Source organism: Prunus persica, chromosome G1 (assembly GCF_000346465.2).
Source record: "Prunus persica cultivar Lovell chromosome G1, Prunus_persica_NCBIv2, whole genome shotgun sequence".
Lineage (NCBI taxonomy): Eukaryota > Viridiplantae > Streptophyta > Magnoliopsida > Rosales > Rosaceae > Prunus > Prunus persica.
The window spans coordinates 9,201,394-9,218,949 of NC_034009.1; the positions used below are offsets into that span (position 1 = coordinate 9,201,394).

The 17,556-nt window shown below is 38.6% G+C and overlaps 2 protein-coding genes and 1 long non-coding RNA gene across 3 annotated transcripts; 2 read left to right on the forward strand and 1 right to left on the reverse strand.

Moving 5' to 3' along the window:
* Positions 1-1,037, forward strand: LOC109948412. Its single transcript, XR_002271032.1, has 2 exons — positions 1-168; positions 771-1,037. It is a non-coding gene; the product is annotated as an uncharacterized LOC109948412 (long non-coding RNA).
* LOC109946894 (huntingtin-interacting protein K) lies at positions 8,830-9,893 on the forward strand. The gene is made up of 2 exons (XM_020556099.1): positions 8,830-9,184; positions 9,535-9,893. The coding sequence occupies exons 1-2, from the start codon at positions 8,997-8,999 to the stop codon at positions 9,680-9,682; spliced, it is 336 nt and encodes a 111-aa protein (XP_020411688.1). The 5' UTR covers positions 8,830-8,996; the 3' UTR covers positions 9,683-9,893.
* Positions 10,615-16,696, reverse strand: LOC18793204 (myosin light chain kinase, smooth muscle). Its single transcript, XM_007221887.2, has 13 exons — positions 15,793-16,696; positions 15,082-15,496; positions 14,346-15,006; positions 13,997-14,037; positions 13,406-13,474; positions 13,011-13,111; positions 12,788-12,866; positions 12,612-12,710; positions 12,409-12,477; positions 12,243-12,292; positions 12,045-12,126; positions 11,650-11,744; positions 10,615-11,228 (listed from the first exon to the last, which is right to left on the reverse strand). The coding sequence occupies exons 1-13, from the start codon at positions 16,263-16,265 to the stop codon at positions 11,102-11,104; spliced, it is 2,361 nt and encodes a 786-aa protein (XP_007221949.1). The 5' UTR covers positions 16,266-16,696; the 3' UTR covers positions 10,615-11,101.

The following is a 17,556-nucleotide window of genomic DNA, read 5'->3' on the forward strand; positions in this document are numbered from 1 at the left end:
GGTTTTTTTTTTTTTTTTTTTTTTTGTTGGTATAAATTATCATGTGGATTTTAGGTATTTCGAAATTGTCTTTCGATTTTCAAGGCATGTGGTGTTTCCTGAATTTGTGCAGGTGTTTTCTATGGCTCAAGGGAACAACAATTGGATTTTGGGTTAATTGATTTCTAGGTATGTTCTTCTTTTCCAGATTGGTAGTATTTGGTTGACTTTCATCAGGAAAAATACATCTGCATTTATTTCCCCTTCTCTGTTGGCCTGGGTTGCTGTTCTGTTTTCCTGGGGCTGTTTGTTTCTCTTGCAAAGGTTTGGTTTCATGTATTCCTCTTATTTGTGTTCTCAGATTTGGTGAACATATGTAATTAGCTTTTATATGCCAATCACTTTGTGCTCCATTTCTTGAACTATGCTGCCACTGTATTGCAAATGTTAAACTGCTTCTTTGTGCGTAACTTGTAGAGGAACTGAATTTAGCATTCAAATCTTAAACTTGCCTATGCCATTGAAATGTTTTTAGTTGGATTTGATAGACTTTGCTTAGGTTAACACGCTCAATGACCTTCATTCTTCATCATTCTCTTAAGGCCTGTGTATTGTTTGTTATCTGGGTATTGGCTGAATATTTGTACAACATAGCTTCTTGAGTTCTTTTAGTTTCTGGTAATTTGGGTATAAGGTTTGTATCACCCAAGTAACATGAAAATCCTTTCTTTCAAAGTACTGGAGGCCTATTAACATGAAATTCTTTTTTGCTTTTTTGAAAATCCTTGCAGCAATAGAGAAGCAGCAGTGTCAATCAAGTTGAATGACTCGCCACAATTAGAGAAGCATCTTTTTTTTCCTCGTGTGGAGACCCGTACCTTGCCCACCTCTTCAATGACTTAAAGATGAACTATTATCTCAACATAGAAGCACCATAAGAGTTTAGATTTACTTTGGGATATTGAAAATGTTTACTAATGATATAGGATTGTAATGAGTTTTTGGAATTTATTATATTGGTCTTTTATTAATGATAATATATATTATTTTTGGGACAACAATTTCTCATTGGATTTTTTTTTAAATTTCTTTTACAAAATATTCATATATTCCGACAGCTTTTTACTCTTGATAATTGCTCTAAATGTAGTTGGAAAAATATTTTTTTCGACACACTTCCATGTTGGAAATGCACAATTCCGACAAATTATATTGATCACAAATAGTAATTTAGGGTCAGAAATACTATTTTTGACAAATAGCCATTGGTCGAAAATATAGTGTCGCAAAACAAAAGATCTTGATAAAAAAAACTATTTTTGATAGTTGCATAAGTATTTGCGACCGGATTTTTGGTTGGAAATGAATTTGTATAGTCATTTTGAAAATTCATTTCCGATGGAAATTTAAGCAATATTGACGAAACATGGGCGTTGGAAATACATTATTTCCAACGAAGTGGTGGGAAAAAAACTATTTCCAACCGTCGTTTTTCCGACGATAATTTGCCGTCGAAAAAGGGTATTTCCGACGGCAAAAGACCTTTTTCAACCACAAACAGCCCTCGCTAAAGGCATTCTGTTTTGTAGTGAAATGTGATCACATGGATTTCTTTCTTTGTGCTAGCAAAATCATATGAACTAATCCCAAACAAGCTCTGAGTTGTATTATCACTAATTAATGCCTTAAAATAAGTCCATGTGATTTTGCTAGCACAAATAAAGAAATCCATGTGATTAGTTCAATCAAATTAATTATATGGACCACCGACAATAATTTTGTAATGGTACAAAATTTCATGAAAAGGTGAGATTTGGCACGTAAACATCATCTAAAGCATTGAAGGAGATGATCTTAAATGATTAGTTCAAGTGTCAAGTTAAATCCAAATTGAAAGCCGGAAGAAATTTAGGCCTACACTTCAAAATTCCATATAATATAACGGTTTCGAACCTCCGTTCGGCTCATGTAATTTGTGTTTGGTTAGGCCTAGTAAGGGAGGATACTGAAATTAGGTTGTGAACTTCTTTAGCTTCAGCAAAAAGAGTGCTACTTGGGCCGTTACAATATAAGAGCTATTCATTCACTCTTATCTGCCCATTAGTCTAACACACATTCCTTCAAAGTAAATTTAGCTGACTTAATTGGGTTTTCCCTTTCCCTTTAGCTAACTTAATAGATAATTTTGTTGGAATTTTAGAGGGGTGTGATGAGTTTTTTGACCCTCTTGTTGGTTTATGTGGTGAAGGGATTTAAGACGACAGGACAATAGTTGAACAAAGTAATTTTATTACGTTGGTGGAGAATAGTACATAGCTTGGTGTATATCAAGTTAAGCTAATTGGCCCCTTTATAGCTTATTCTTATTGGCTTATTGGCCCTCTTTCTCTCTGAGCTTGGTGAGCTTATTGGCTTTTCAACGTAGCTTTGTTTGGGTAGCTCTTGGCTCCCTTAGTTTGGGAGTTTATTGGTTCACTCCCCATCTAGTTTGGGAGTTCTTTTTTTTTTCCTCAACTTTGCTAGATTACATTGCATGTCTGTTTATAGTTGAGTCTTGCCGCCATGCTTTAGTGCCACCGACTTGCTCACTTTTCTCTAACCACAAGCGTGTGGCTTGTGTGTTGCCGACATGTCATCATCTAGTTTGTAGGTTCTTGAGTTTTCTAGAATTGTGTACTTACATCTACACAAATATGCATTACTTTTTCAACAAATTTAAATGAAATAAATCTTGACGATTCTGTTGCTGATTATATCCTTCATAGAATAAAGCTGAGCTGATGCAAGTCTTTTCACTCCCATTAATTTACCTCTTCAAGATACTGAGGATAGTTTTGTCTGGGGTCCTTCCCCAAATGGCAGGTTCAGCTAGAAATTTTTTTTACGACATCAACTTTAAAACACATTGAACCTTCGTGTTACAAGGCACTTCAAGATATTCAGGCCATGTTATCCTCATTGATGTATAAATGTTAAGAATTCTAAAAAGTAAAGGAAGCATCATAGGGTAATGTATGGTTGGGAACTGGTAAAGGGGCTCGTAATTATTTATCTTCTAGAGCATATGACGATTCTTTTGCCATATAAAGTGTTAATTTACCTACTAAAATATCGCCCAACTCCAGCCTCACAATTCCATTTTTGTCTAAATTGTGGAGTAAATGGGCTTCTAGATGCGGTATTTCTTTAGCGACAGAAAAAGATTGCAGTCAGTTTGATAATGATCGAGTGACATTGCTGTTGGCGTGACTTGTGGATATTGACTTACTTTCCTTACACACTAAGAATTCCTATTATAATTGTAATTGATTTACTTTAATTCCTGATTTCCTACTGCAAATAGATTTAGGAATTTATTATTTACTTGCCCATTCAGGTTTCGTTGTATTATAAATATGACCTCCTACAAGGAGAAGAATACACAGAAAATTCCCACAAACAAATATTCTCTCATAGTTTTAATATTTTAGCATGGTATCAGAGCGGCGATCTTGGAATTGCTGACTCTAGTTTCAAACCCCCGCCGCTGCTATGGGGGTTGATGATTTTTTCAACCCTCATGGAGGTAGCACCACTGACTCCTTCTCTCATTCTCCACCAACCATCATTGAGTTGAGTGCCCAGATGGCTCCGCTCCTACAGATGCAGACTTTGACCCTGAACCCGATCCAGAATCAGGATCCTTTTTTGATGACCCCGACCCCGACCCTGACTATGACGACGACGACCTCGACCCCGACCCCGACTATGACGACGACGACCCCGACCCCAACCCCGACTATGACGACGACGACCCCGACTCCGACGACGACCCCGACCCCCACTCCGATGATGACCCCAAACCCGAATTTGTCTCTGATTCAGACCCTGATCCAAATTTCAACTCCGACTCCGGCCCCGACTCAGGCTCCGACTCAGGCTCAGATTCCGATCCCAATTCCTACTCAACCTGTATCCTATGCATCTTCCGCTGCACAAATTATGACTTCTAGACTAACGACCCCGACACATGGACTAGATTGCGCATATTGTGGTGATCCACGACACACTTGCGAGACTTATTTTAAATCGCATGGCTACCCCAATTGGTGGGCTACTCTTATAGATCGAGGACAATGCAATATGACCAGTAATGGTACTGGTTATGGATTCCATACTTCCGATAAAATTGATTCTAGGAGCTGGATAATTGATTCCGGTGCAACTGATCATATGACGTTTGATCCTGATGATTTTCTGAATACTACACAACCTCGACGAACCTGTATTGCAAATGCCAATGGTGTTACTTATCCTGTGACAGGGGCTGGCACTGTTGCACTCTCATCCTCTCTCACACTGTCTAATACTTTACTTGTTCCATCTTTATCCACTAAATTATTGTCAGTTAGTCAGCTTACTGAACAATTGAATTGTTGTGTACTCATTTACCCGAGTTTTTGTTTGCTTCAGGATATTCACACTAAGGAGATTCTTGGTCGTGGTATTAAGAGAGGGGGGCTATATTATGTCGATGACTTCAGTCCCGGCATGGCTAACAGCGTGACACATCCCTTTGATAGCAAACAAAAGCAAATCTGGTTGTGGCACCATCGATTGGGACATCCTTCTTTTAGTTATATGAAGCATCTTATACCAGATTTATTCTCAGGTTTCAAGGACTCTGACTTCACATGTGATACTTGTATTTTGGCCAAGAGTCACCGTGTGCCCTACCCGTTGAGTATGAACAAGTGTACTACTCCATTTACGTTACTTCACTCTGATGTCTGGGGACCTTCTCCTATCACTGCTCCTTCTGGTGTTCGATGGTTTGTCACATTCATCGATGATTGTACACGGATGACATGGCTTTATTTGTTGAAGAATAAAAACGAAGTGTTTTCCTGTTTTCAGTCCTTCCACAAACAGATGAAAACTCAGTTTAATGCTCAAATCCAGATTCTTCGCTCCGACAATGGTGGAGAATTTGTCAATCATGACTTTCAGACTTACTTCCAACAACATGGAATTATCCATGAGACGACTTGTCCTCAGACACCACAACAAAATGGTGTTGCTGAACGAAAGAATCGACATCTTCTTGAAACCGCCCGAGCACTTCTGATTGGCGCTCATGTTCCTCGCCATCCCTGGGATGATGCTATTGTCACCGCAGTTCATCTGTTCAACCGCATGCCTTCTAGTGTACTGACCTTTAAAACTCCCTTACAGGTGCTTGCACAACACAGACCTCTGCCTTCTGTTTTGGTACTCACACCCCGAATCTTTGGATGTGTGGCTTTCGTTCATCTCCACAAAAATCAACGTAGTAAACTTGATCCATGTGCGCTTCGTTGTGTTTTTGTGGGTTATGCCACTCATCAGAAAGGCTACCGTTGTTATCACCCTCCTACCCAACGAACCTATGTCACTTTGGATGTGACCTTTCTGGAATCTGAGCTGTTCTTCCATGACCCATCATCCAATTCTACACTTCAGGGGGAGATACGAAGTGAAGAGCAGAATTGGAGCAACTTGGAAAATCAAGAAATTCTCCTTTGTACAGAAATGATTGATCATTCCGAGTCTGGAACACGAGATTACTCTCTGTCGAAAAGCGACCAATCGCCCATTCATAGCGATCAATTGCCTGACCCACCTGATCCACGCGAAGATATTTCTGATCCGAGTCTCACACTTACAGACAATACAGAACAACAAGATGAAGACCCCCCCTCTAACTCAACAGTACCAACAGACCAATCTCTTGAGAATATCCTTGAGGTAACTACTCCTACTAGACTTGTGCATTTAGATGATAAAACTATTGGATATCAATTACCTTTCAGGCAAAATCGTGGGAAGCCACCAAACCGTTATTCACCTGATATTGGCAAGACATCCAAGTATCCAATTGCAAATCATGTATCCACTGAGAAGCTGTCTGAACCACTTAAGGCTTTTGTGCATCAGTTGTCTGCTATCCATATTCCAACCAAGGTCTCTGAAGCATTGAAAGATCCTAAGTGGGTCCAAGCTATAAAAGAAGAGATGAAAGCCCTTGAGAAAAATCAGACTTGGACATTGGAGATTATACCCCGAGGAAAAAAGACTATCGGATGTAGATGGGTGTTTACTATAAAACACAATGCAGATGGATCTATCGAGCGATACAAGGCAAGACTTGTGGCAAAAGGGTACACACAGACCTATGGTATAGACTATGAAGAAACCTTTGCTCCCGTTGCAAAGTTAAACACCGTCAGAGTCTTATTGTCCCTTGCAGCTAATTTAGATTGGCCACTACACCAGTTTGATGTAAAGAATGCTTTTCTACATGGCGAACTCACGGAGGAGGTGTACATGGACATTCCTCCTGGATAAATACTACTCAGACTGGAACAGTTTGCAGGTTACGAAAAGCATTGTATGGATTGAAACAGTCACCACGTGCATGGTTTGGACGGTTCACCATGGCAATGAAGAATAATGGTTTCAAACAGTGCAACTCAGATCATACTTTGTTCTTGAAACATCGAAAAGGGAAGGTAACAGCATTAATAATTTATGTTGATGATATGATTATTACTGGGAATGATAAACAGGAAATATCACAGCTACAAGACTATCTGGCTACGGAGTTTGAGATGAAGGATCTAGGTGGACTCAAGTATTTCTTGGGAATTGAGGTGGCTCGATCGCAGCAAGGCATATTTCTCTCTCAAAGGAAATATGTCTTAGACTTGTTGACAGACACAGGAATGCTAGATTGTAAACCTGCGGACACTCCTATTATTCAGAATCATCATCTTGGAGAATATCCGGATCAAGTTCCAACTAACAAAGAAAGATACCAAAGGTTAGTGGGAAGATTGATCTATTTGTCACATACTCGACCAGACATTGCTTATGCGGTGAGCGTTGTCAGTCAATTTATGCACTCTCCAAGTGAAGACCATATGAATGCAGTTCTTCGGATACTTAGATATTTGAAGTCTGCACCTGGAAAAGGACTTATGTTCTCAAAGCATGGTCATCTAAATATTGATGGTTATTCAGATGCAGATTGGGCAGGTAATGTAACAGATAGAAAATCCACATCGGGTTACTTCACATTCGTGGGAGGTAATTTGGTGACATGGAGAAGCAAGAAACAGAATGTAGTAGCTTTATCCAGTGCAGAAGCTGAGTTTAGAGGCATGACTAAAGGGATTTGTGAACTTCTTTGGTTAAGAAAGTTGCTTACTGAACTTGGGTATAAACCTACATCCACAATGAATCTCTTTTGTGATAACAAGGCTGCTATAGCCATTGCACAGAATCCGGTTCAGCATGATCGTACTAAACATGTTGAGGTGGATCGACACTTCATCAAACAAAAGCTTGCGGCTAAAGTGTTTCAGTTTCCTTTTGTGAAATCCGAGGATCAATTGGCGGATATTTTGACAAAGGCGATTTCCAGTAAAGCATTCCACAATTCACTAGATCAGTTGGGCATTGGCGACATCTATGCACCAACGTGAGGGGGAGTGTTGGCGTGACTTGTGGATATTGACTTACTTTCCTTACACACTAAGAATTCCTATTATAATTGTAATTGATTTACTTTAATTCCTGATTTCCTACTGCAAATAGATTTAGGAATTTATTATTTACTTGCCCATTCAGGTTTCGTTGTATTATAAATATGACCTCCTACAAGGAGAAGAATACACAGAAAATTCCCACAAACAAATATTCTCTCATAGTTTTAATATTTTAGCAATTGCTTCTTCTGCCCGAATCAAGGAATTCTGGAATACTGGTAAAGGGGCAGGTGTTTTTCTCATTAGAGATAGTTCTGCACGCGTTTTGTTAACATGTGCAATTCCGATTGGTTATTGTTCTGTGCTACAAACTGAGGCTCTAACTCTTCGCCATGTAGTTTATTGGACTCAACAGTGTAAGTTCAGGAAGATATTTATTGAAGGCGATTCTCAAACTCTTATTCATATCCTTTGTAAAAGGAGTCAATGTCCATGAAATGTTGATACAATCATTAAAGATATCCAGTTAATTGCTGAAGATTTTGAAGACATCATATTTCGACATGTTTTCAGAAAAGTGAATAGAGCTGCAGATGGATTTGCTAATATTGAGCAAATTAGGAGTATGTGGCTTTCTAGTTTTTCTTAAAATTTAGACGGTGTGTGATATGTGTTGCTCTGATAACACTTGTTGGGATTTTATAATAACAATAAAGTGATTTTATTTATTCAACAATAGATATGTACAAGACTTTATAGAGGACTAGGCTTATTGGCCACTTTCCTATTTTCTGGCTTATTGGCCTCCTCTCTCTTAGCTCACTTATACAAGGGGCGACACCTATTTATAGATATAAGCTGCCGCCATTGTCCAGGTCGGTGGACTTGGCTTTCTTCTCATAGCCACTAGTTTACAATATTTTTATTACGACTTTTCTAGAATGCCTACAATAATTATGTCTTAAAGCTTGACTTTGTCAAAGTTAGTGTATATTTTTTGAAGTTTTTATTTTTTTCTAAATTCTTCAAAACAAGTGTGCATTAAATTTAACAGTTTTCTTATGACCTTGTACTATATTAGCCGATGCAATTGAAGTGACTCCAAGGGGGTCTAAGTTGTACCTTTGCTTGTTCAAAAAAATAAGACCGTTAGCGAGTAGAAAGAAAAATAAAATCGATTAATTCTCTCAGTTGACCATTGCCACCCTCGTGGGCCATGCCTAGGCTTTACCATTGACTTAGCACACAAGTTAGGGCTGAGCAGGCTATGATTATAGCCCAATCTATAACGGATTGATTGGGCCTTCTCTCATTCTAGCCCAGTAGTGACGGGCTCTGCACTCACCCACCACTTCAAGTCTCAACAAAATCTAGGGTTTTAGCAAATTCCTGCAGAAAAAAAGAAAAAAAAAGAAAGAGGCTTGTAATTCTCTCTATTTCTCTGAATTGTGTGAGAATCAGAAAGAAAACGCAATCAAAATCGAAAGCAGAATCAGAGAAGAGAAAAAAATGGAGGGAGGTGGAGAAGGAGAGGTAGAGAGGGTGGAGGACTCGAAGGACTTGCAGCAGCAGAGCAAAGCCTTCGATAAGCTCACTGACCGCGTCGAAGATCGCCAGCTCGACTCTACCCGCGTCCAGGAGGCCATGGCTTCCATTGCTGCCTCCTCCGAAGCCGATTGGAATGCTATGAGATTGAGGTCACTGTTCAGATTCACTCTTTTTTTTTCTTTTTTCTTTTTTTTTTCTTTCTATAAAAAATTTCAATTTAGGGTTAACTTAATTGAGTTTGAATTACATATGCGATTAAAGCACAATTTTTTTGTCATGAAATTTGCATAAAGTTGTTAACTTTGATTTGGGGTTTTGGTAGAACTGAAGTTGAGGTAGCAATAATTATATTTGTATTATAATGAGTAGCGAATTGTATCGTTTGATGCCAAACATAAGCATAAGATGAGGTTGTTTAAGACTTGGGTCTGCCCATATTTAAAGTTTTCAGCTTTCTAAAAGAGCTCCATGGCTCTCCATGCTTCATCATAATTTACAGGGAGAAGGAATTGGCTGCCGTGAAGATCAATGCAGCTGATGTTGACATAATTGCAAATGAACTAGAGTTGGACAAGAAGGTTGCTGAGAGGACCTTGCGGGAGCACAAAGGTGATGCCGTTGCTGCCATTCGACACTTGCTTCACTAGAATAATGCCCTTGACAAAATGAAGATGACAAGAACTTGGGTTTCATCTTATTTTCATTGTTCAATGTTAAATCAGATGTTCACATTGTTGTATTGTGATTTGTGATGAGGATAAATTATTAAGAAACGTGCAGGTTTGTGAATGATACATGTTTGGCTTGGATTGACTCAGATTTGTTTCAGCGTTTAATGGTAGATTATACCAAATAGAAGTGGCCGTCCTAATTCCTAAGATAAGATTCCATGACAAGAAGAAAGTGTGTTCATTTTCCTTCCCGTCCATATTGTCTGTTACCAATGTGCGGTTGGCCTAACACCATCTTTAAAGATATTATTTGTCTCCCAAAACTTTTCTGATGCAGGTGGATAAGATATTATCAACTTATATGCATGTTGGGACAAATTAGGGAATTCCTGACGGCATGCGATGGCCGTCCAATCCAATGCTTTGGACCCAGATATTGGTAACAGAGACACATTGACAAAGTGAAGTGCCAGGTGCTTTTATAACAACCAGTGCATGTGATAAAATATCAGCAAAGCATAAGCACACAACGAGCACTTGAATTTTCAAGCTTTATAGCCGCAGAATTGCCTATGGGCAGGGATTCACTATTATATCAAATATAATGGTCTAAATTATAAAAATATTCTATATGAAATAGACTTTAGAAACACACTTAAAGCTTTTTTACAACATAACAATGAGGCTTTTAACTTCTTATAAACAAAATTACTATCAATTTTTTAAAATAAACCAAACTCCAAAATCTCATAAAAAAATTCTAAAAAACTCAATATGATATTAAAGTAATTTAATAATCAAAATTAAATTCAATAGGGTCAGCTGTTATTGTTTGAGTTTATTTATAAAAATTAAATGATGTAGAATTTATTTATATCATTAATATTAAGAATGGGTATATGACTAAATATCTTTAATAAAAACCCAGTAAATTGAAATGATAAAGCAAAGAGATTGGTAACTCTCTCTATTTACTCAAATGAATATAGATTCTGCCCCTTTGTACAACATTTTTTTTTCCTGAGTAATGGTGCTTGGAATTTTCCAATATAGAATCACAAAATGGGCGGCATGTGGCGCCCTGTTGCATGACACAGCGTACTTTGAAGCCCATAATTTTACTTTTGTAGGATGTCATGTCAGTGGAGTGAATAAACAACCATCATCACACAACCAAACCAATCACCATCTAAAATTAGGCAGCTCCCTCTCAGCTACTATCTATCTGACTTTCAACTTTGTGGTTCCAAATACCACTTGCCATTTGTGGCTATCTCTGGCGAATTACCATTTTTCCAGCAACAAGTGAAAAAGCATCTATCTGAGAGTGCCTTGCTTCTTCACCCAACAATGTGGTAGATGAAGAAACCCAATGCAATGCCGCACAAAGCTAAGCTACAATTCCTTTTGGGTGCTATCACCTGCGGCAGAACGTGCTGCTTGAAACTGAAGAGCATATTGTCTCTGCATGTCTCTAAGCTTTTCCAGCAGTTCTTGAAATGTTGGCCGAGAAGCTGCATCACTGGTTTTGAAGACAATAAAATATTCTTAGGATAATATGATCCTTATCCATATGCAAATAATATGAACATCATATATAACATATATACAAGGTCCTACTTGCAGTTGGCTACAGTCCACAATATAGTGATGGTTAATGCAAAAGCCCTATTGACTAGGCTAATTCTGACTAGAAAGGTAAGTTGGTAAAACAAGTGCAGCAAATGATATGAAGATATGCTTCTAGCAGCATGTCAAACAAAGAAAGTGAGGGTCATGTACTTCGCAAATGTCACACGGACTATTTTGTAAGCACACTGACCAACTACTGAGATGATAAACACGTGACCTGATCCCAGTTGAGGGGTAGCATTTCATATACTAAATTTAATCCTTGGATCTAAAATATGAAATCAACTAAGAAGCATGGAAAGAATTACTACCTCTGCCAGCAGCTCTCAATCATAGAAGCCCACTGAGGGTCCACATCTTTTGGGATCTCTAGCCTTTGATCCATAAACCCTACAGCTCCAATCACCTGCAAGTATCCTAAAAAAATTGTTGTTCATATGTGCACACAATATGTCCTGGCCCCTTTTGTTATTATTATCAAAAGAAATGGCATATTGAAGAGATACTACTAAGAATGCTTGGTTCATTTCTCGCCATTGAAAAATAAGGTTTGTGGGAGAACTGAGGATATTGAGTTTAATATTACATCTCTAAAAGAAGGTAATAAACAATTACAAAAAAATTTAATTTATGTAAGTTTACAGAAATGTTGTGATATCTTTCGTTCTTGAATAGTGTCTGGATATTTTATCCAAGAAAACAATACCTGCATTGAGTTTAGATTGTCCCAAGGGATCTTCTCAGTAACAAGCTCCCACAATATCACCCCATAGCTGTAAATATCAGACCTATATATATCCAAAGTTCCAAACAGCACAAAGAGATATAAATTTAGTTATAGAACCCATAGAAGGAACCAAGACACTGTTAAGGTAAATATTCCAGATGAACAATTACAACATACTTCTCATCTGATGGTTCATTACGTAGAACTTCTGGTGCCATCCATTGAGGCTACAAAAAAGAAAATTGCCACATGTAAGTGAGAATTTCAAAATTTTATGCAGGCTCATATATAGTGACATTAGACTGATTGGTTTAATATAATTAGTAAAGACGAGTTAAAATACCGTCCCCTTCCCAGTCTTGGTTGTGAGAAATGTATCATGCTTAAGACGCGAAAGACCAAAATCACCAACCTGTTCAGATAACATTAAATGGGTCATTGTTTAACTTGATAGAACTGCTGTGTAACCCAAAGAAGAAAAAACTTATGGACCACAAAACGTCAAATAGAGGGATTTAAGAAATAGAAACATGACTGGCAACAGACCTTGACAGTCCAGTTCTTATCAACTAGGAGATTTGAAGACTTCAGATCCCTATGAATGATAGGTGGATTGAAATGATGAAGATAATTCATGCCTCGTGCCTGTGGAAAATTCAGTATTTCTTATTGAGGTTACTCTAATATATATCGTTTTTGTACTATTACTCAATAATACTCACTATATCTATTGCCATATGAACACGTCGTCTCCAGTCTAGTTTTGATGTGTTCCTCTGTAGTAAGCGAAATAAACTTCCACTGCATTAAGAGAATATTGATACGAGTGGCACCAGTGAGCTTGTGAAGTACTTTAAAAAGGATATATGAACTTCCAGAAATGATAAACATAAATTCAGACACTTGTAAATATAGAGCTTCCAGAAAGGGAAGTTCAGAACCAACCGTGGGAGGAACTCTGTTACAATACAGAGACGCAGAGGTGAAGTCACAGCTCCCATAAAAAGCAGAACGTTTGGATGTCGAAGCCTTTTCATAAGAGACACCTTGATAAACAATACCATATTGTAACATCAGCATTTAACAAAATGAATAACTACAAAATTAACCATAAAGACAAAAGACGAAAGGAATGCCATAGAAATATTTTTTAGCAGTCTGGCATGGGGTGGTCAAGATTGTCACACCCACAAGTCCCTTCTAATATGGAATGTGCATTACATAATCCCACACTCATCAAGAGAAATCTCCAAAAGGTATATTCAAACATTCCCGTCAAACTCTCATCCGCTTCCTAAGTATATAAGCAAGTGCAAATCATATGCAGCTAGAAAGCACACCTCTTGTCTGAAGGAAAGTATCACATCTTCTGCATATTCTTGCTTGGAGAATACCTTGACAGCAACATCCTGTAATAGCAAAGATATCAGTCAAACACACAGAAACATTATATGCTCGCAATACTTCTAATGCTTCTTCACCTTTCATATTCTAAACAATTAAAACAGAATAAACATCCCACATGCATCATCATCATACCACACCTAGTTCATATGAATAAGAAGAGTTGTTCACTGATACTGCAAACACCCATATTTATAGACTTTTTCTTAAACGAAACCATATTATATAGACTTTGATATGTTTGACATTTCATACAATTTTATGCTTTAGGCATAACATGTAGGCACGGAACACTATGGTCATCAAGACAGTTAACGAGCTTTTTTTTTACTGGGCAAGTGGTGTTACTGCTTGCAATTTGAACTGCATTTTGTCTTCGTTAGGTAATTGGAATTCGTTTTTTTGGCATGAAGAGAAGAGTAATTGGAAATCATCACTTGAACATATCACTTCGGGTAAATCTGGAACTTTTTTTTTAGCATCCACTTCAATTTGTAGTTAACTAAAGAAAGAGTCAGAGAACATACCGATCCATACCACAGACCATGGTATACAGTTCCACATGAACCTGCAGAATGAGGAAACGGTAAATAGGTATCAAAATGAAAATAAACCAAGAATAAACTCACAAGAGAAATTGTGTTGGCCCTTAGATGGACATTTTGGCAATCAAGCATGTCCCATAATCAGAGTCACCAATGATTCAATGCAGTAGATGATTCAGGAACGATGAAATACTTAATGGACAACCTGCTTAATCACCTTTGATCCTTTGGATGATTACAGACATGCTTTACCAGATCAATCAAACAGTTTCTAGAAATGAAGAATATTAATACTTCAAAAGCATGCACAGGCAACTTGAAAGATGATTACCTTGCCCAACCTGTTCTCCAATTATCAAGTCTTCCCATAGGATTTCGTAATCCAGACAGTCACTATCCACATCCACCTTATTCACAGCACTACTGCTGGTACTTCCACAGCTGCTGGCACTGCTTGTGCTGTTCACATTAAATGAGGAGGTCCAAGATCCCGAAGCCTCATTATTTGCAGTCCGATTATTTTCATTCACCTGACTCTCTGGTTTTGAACCAAAATAACTCTTCTGATGAACTGAATCATTTTCTTGCTCATTATGCAACCAAGGCCAAACAAAACGAGTAGTCTTAGCATCTGACCCTTCTGGCTCATTTCCTTTCCATGGCCACGATAATCCTTTCTTACCCATCCATGCTTCTGCTTTTGTTGATATTATCTTTTGGATTGAAGGTTTTCCTTCACTCTCATCGCCAGAATCTCTGGAGGGTTTTCCTGGAGACTTCTCATCAATCTGGGAGAACACACCAAAAGGAGATGGGGGCATATCTCCTCTAGGTGTGCTAGCCCCACTTGAATTTGCATCCTCCCTATGGTCAGAGAAAAGAGAATCTGAACCATGATCCGAATAATGACTATCTCCACTCCCACCTTCGCGATCCATGTTGTTTTCTCCTGCCCGAATTCTCGACTTCACTTTGTTGCTCACTTTGGATGCCTGTTTCATGACTCTAACAATCAGCATGCGCCATTCAATACTAAATCAAAGGAAGAGGGGAACTATAAGACTAACCAAATTTGTTAATTTTGATGCAATTGCATTTTGTAGAGGCTGCTGAGGATCAAGGCCAAGTTTAGCTGTAACACTAGCTCTAGAACGGCTGTAGCTTGAATCTGATTCTGGGTGCTTCGCACCTGACAATGGAATCCTCGTTTCTTGAAAGGGCCGTATATCACTTGACACACTAATAATCCCAATAAAAGTGCCATCATCATCATAGAATGGAGTATTTGTTACAATGGCGGTAAACCTCTCCCCAAACTTGTTCTTGACAGGGAACTGCCCAGTCCAGCTCTCCCCCTTGGTGACACGGTGGACTATATTATTTGCTACAGCAACGTCCTGGGGTTCTACTAAAAGCTCAATGGGACTCTTTCCAAGGGCCTCTGCCGCAGAAAAACCATATAGGTTTTCAGCACTTTTGTTCCTGCAAAATTAAATTTTCCCAAATGCACCAAACTGAAACCTTCTAACACAGAAACCAAACTTCAAAGCATAAATACTCAATCTCATTTTAACACCACAAATTAACAGTTGCAACGAGAAACCAAATAACCCCACAATAATATAATAAATACTGAAAGAAAAAAAAAAAGGACAAAATACAAGCAATCCATACTAATCCCAAAACAAATTTCACCCATACAAAAAAACCTCGACAGAAAAAAAAAAAAAAAAAAACATCAAAATCTGCAAGACCAAGACTTTAATTGAGCTACTCACCAGTAAATTATATGACCATTAAGATCAAATATATGCACAGACTGCCCAATTGACTGCAAAATGTTCAGATACTGCCTATCAGTAAAGTTCACAGCTGACGGCCCGCTGCCACTGCCACCTCCGCTGCTAGCACTGCCACCGCCGCCACGGAAGGTGCCTCCAGTCGGAGGATCATGGCTGCGGCTCTCCCTCTGAAGCGGCGACGAATGCCGAAACGAAGTAGACCCTTTCTTCCAAGCCGCCGCATCGAAACCTCCACTACCGCCACCGCCACCGCCAGCGCCGGCACCGACTCTCCTTTTAGGCACAGACGATAACCTTGAGCGCTGTGGCGAAACGGAGTGAGCCCTTTGGTGCTCTGATTTGACATCGTCAGAGTGCCTGAGCTTGGACATCTCTTGCTTGAGGTGGGCGTGACCCGCTTCAAGTACTTGGATCTTCTTGAGAAGCTCCTCTGGAGGTGGACTGTCCATTGAAAGAAGCTCCAAGCTCAACAACCCAATTGAGCGTCTTCAATGAAATGAACAAGCTTGGCTTGAAAATGGTATTATACCAAGCTCAACAAGAAGAAGATTCATGGGTCTGTCTCTCTCTCTCTCTTTGCTTCTCCAATAACCCAAAATGAGAAAATAATGGAGACCCAGTTGATGATCTTGAAAGCTACCTATAAGCAACTACTAAGCATGGGTTGAAATTGATAAGACAGAGTCAGATTGATGAATCTCTGTCCCTCTTTTCTCAAAATAACTGCATTCTTTCCTTTGCTTGCTTCCTATAATAAGTGCAGTCAAATTACTTGCTGATTTGAGAGGTCAATAGCATACTAAACATCTCTGTTTACTTTTTTGTTTTCTGCTTTTGATCTTCTTCGCCTTCTTCTTCTTCTCTTACTCTCTCTCTCTCTCTTTTAGGTTTTAGCTTATTTTTTCTGCTGTCACCTCTCTCTCTCTCTCTCTCTCTCTCTCAGACTCTCTCTTGTTTTGGGCGGTTTGCTGTTTTCTCTAATTTTTTATCTCATCATCATCATCATCTGAATCTTACTATTTAGACCATAAGTTATATATATGCTTAATCTCTGCAAATGCTTTACCCACGCGCGAAATAAGCGAGTACAAAGACTAACCAATCATTCTTCCTGATTTTCACCTTTAACTTCAATCAGCAATGGGCGTCCTCACCGACCGAGCTGCTGCGTTTATCTTCTGCAAGTAAGGCTTTTCCTTTTCTGCCAAAAGGCCCTCTTAGTTAGTCTATTTCCACTCCTCTTTTTGATCCTACCACTCCCATCTTCTTTTTCTTTGCTTCTTTTTTTGGAGGCCATGCAAAATAATAATATTGTACGTCATAAATTCCAAGTGGGCAGGGCAATGTCCATTTTTGTCCATAAATTTCTTCTTCTTTTTTTTGGAATTTAATTGGTCTATTATCAAAGTCATGTTTAAAATATGGGATTGGGTTAGCTTGGGGCTTTAGATTACTTAATTTGCAGTTGCGCATGATATACATTGGACTGACTTGTAGTTCACCTATAATGAGTTTACAATTTTGCCCTCAGCTCTCTTTTGGTATGAAAATTGTGGTCTATGAGAAACTATTTTATAAATGGAGGGATAAGGTTAGGTTAATGAGCTCATGAGGTTTCGTTCATACATATCAGGAGAAAAGGGCAATTCTGTGCTCTAAAACCTGTCTAATCAAAATGTTTTTGGACCTATTAGGAGCCTGATTTACCAACGGTAGCATACCATAAAAGGAGAAGAATTT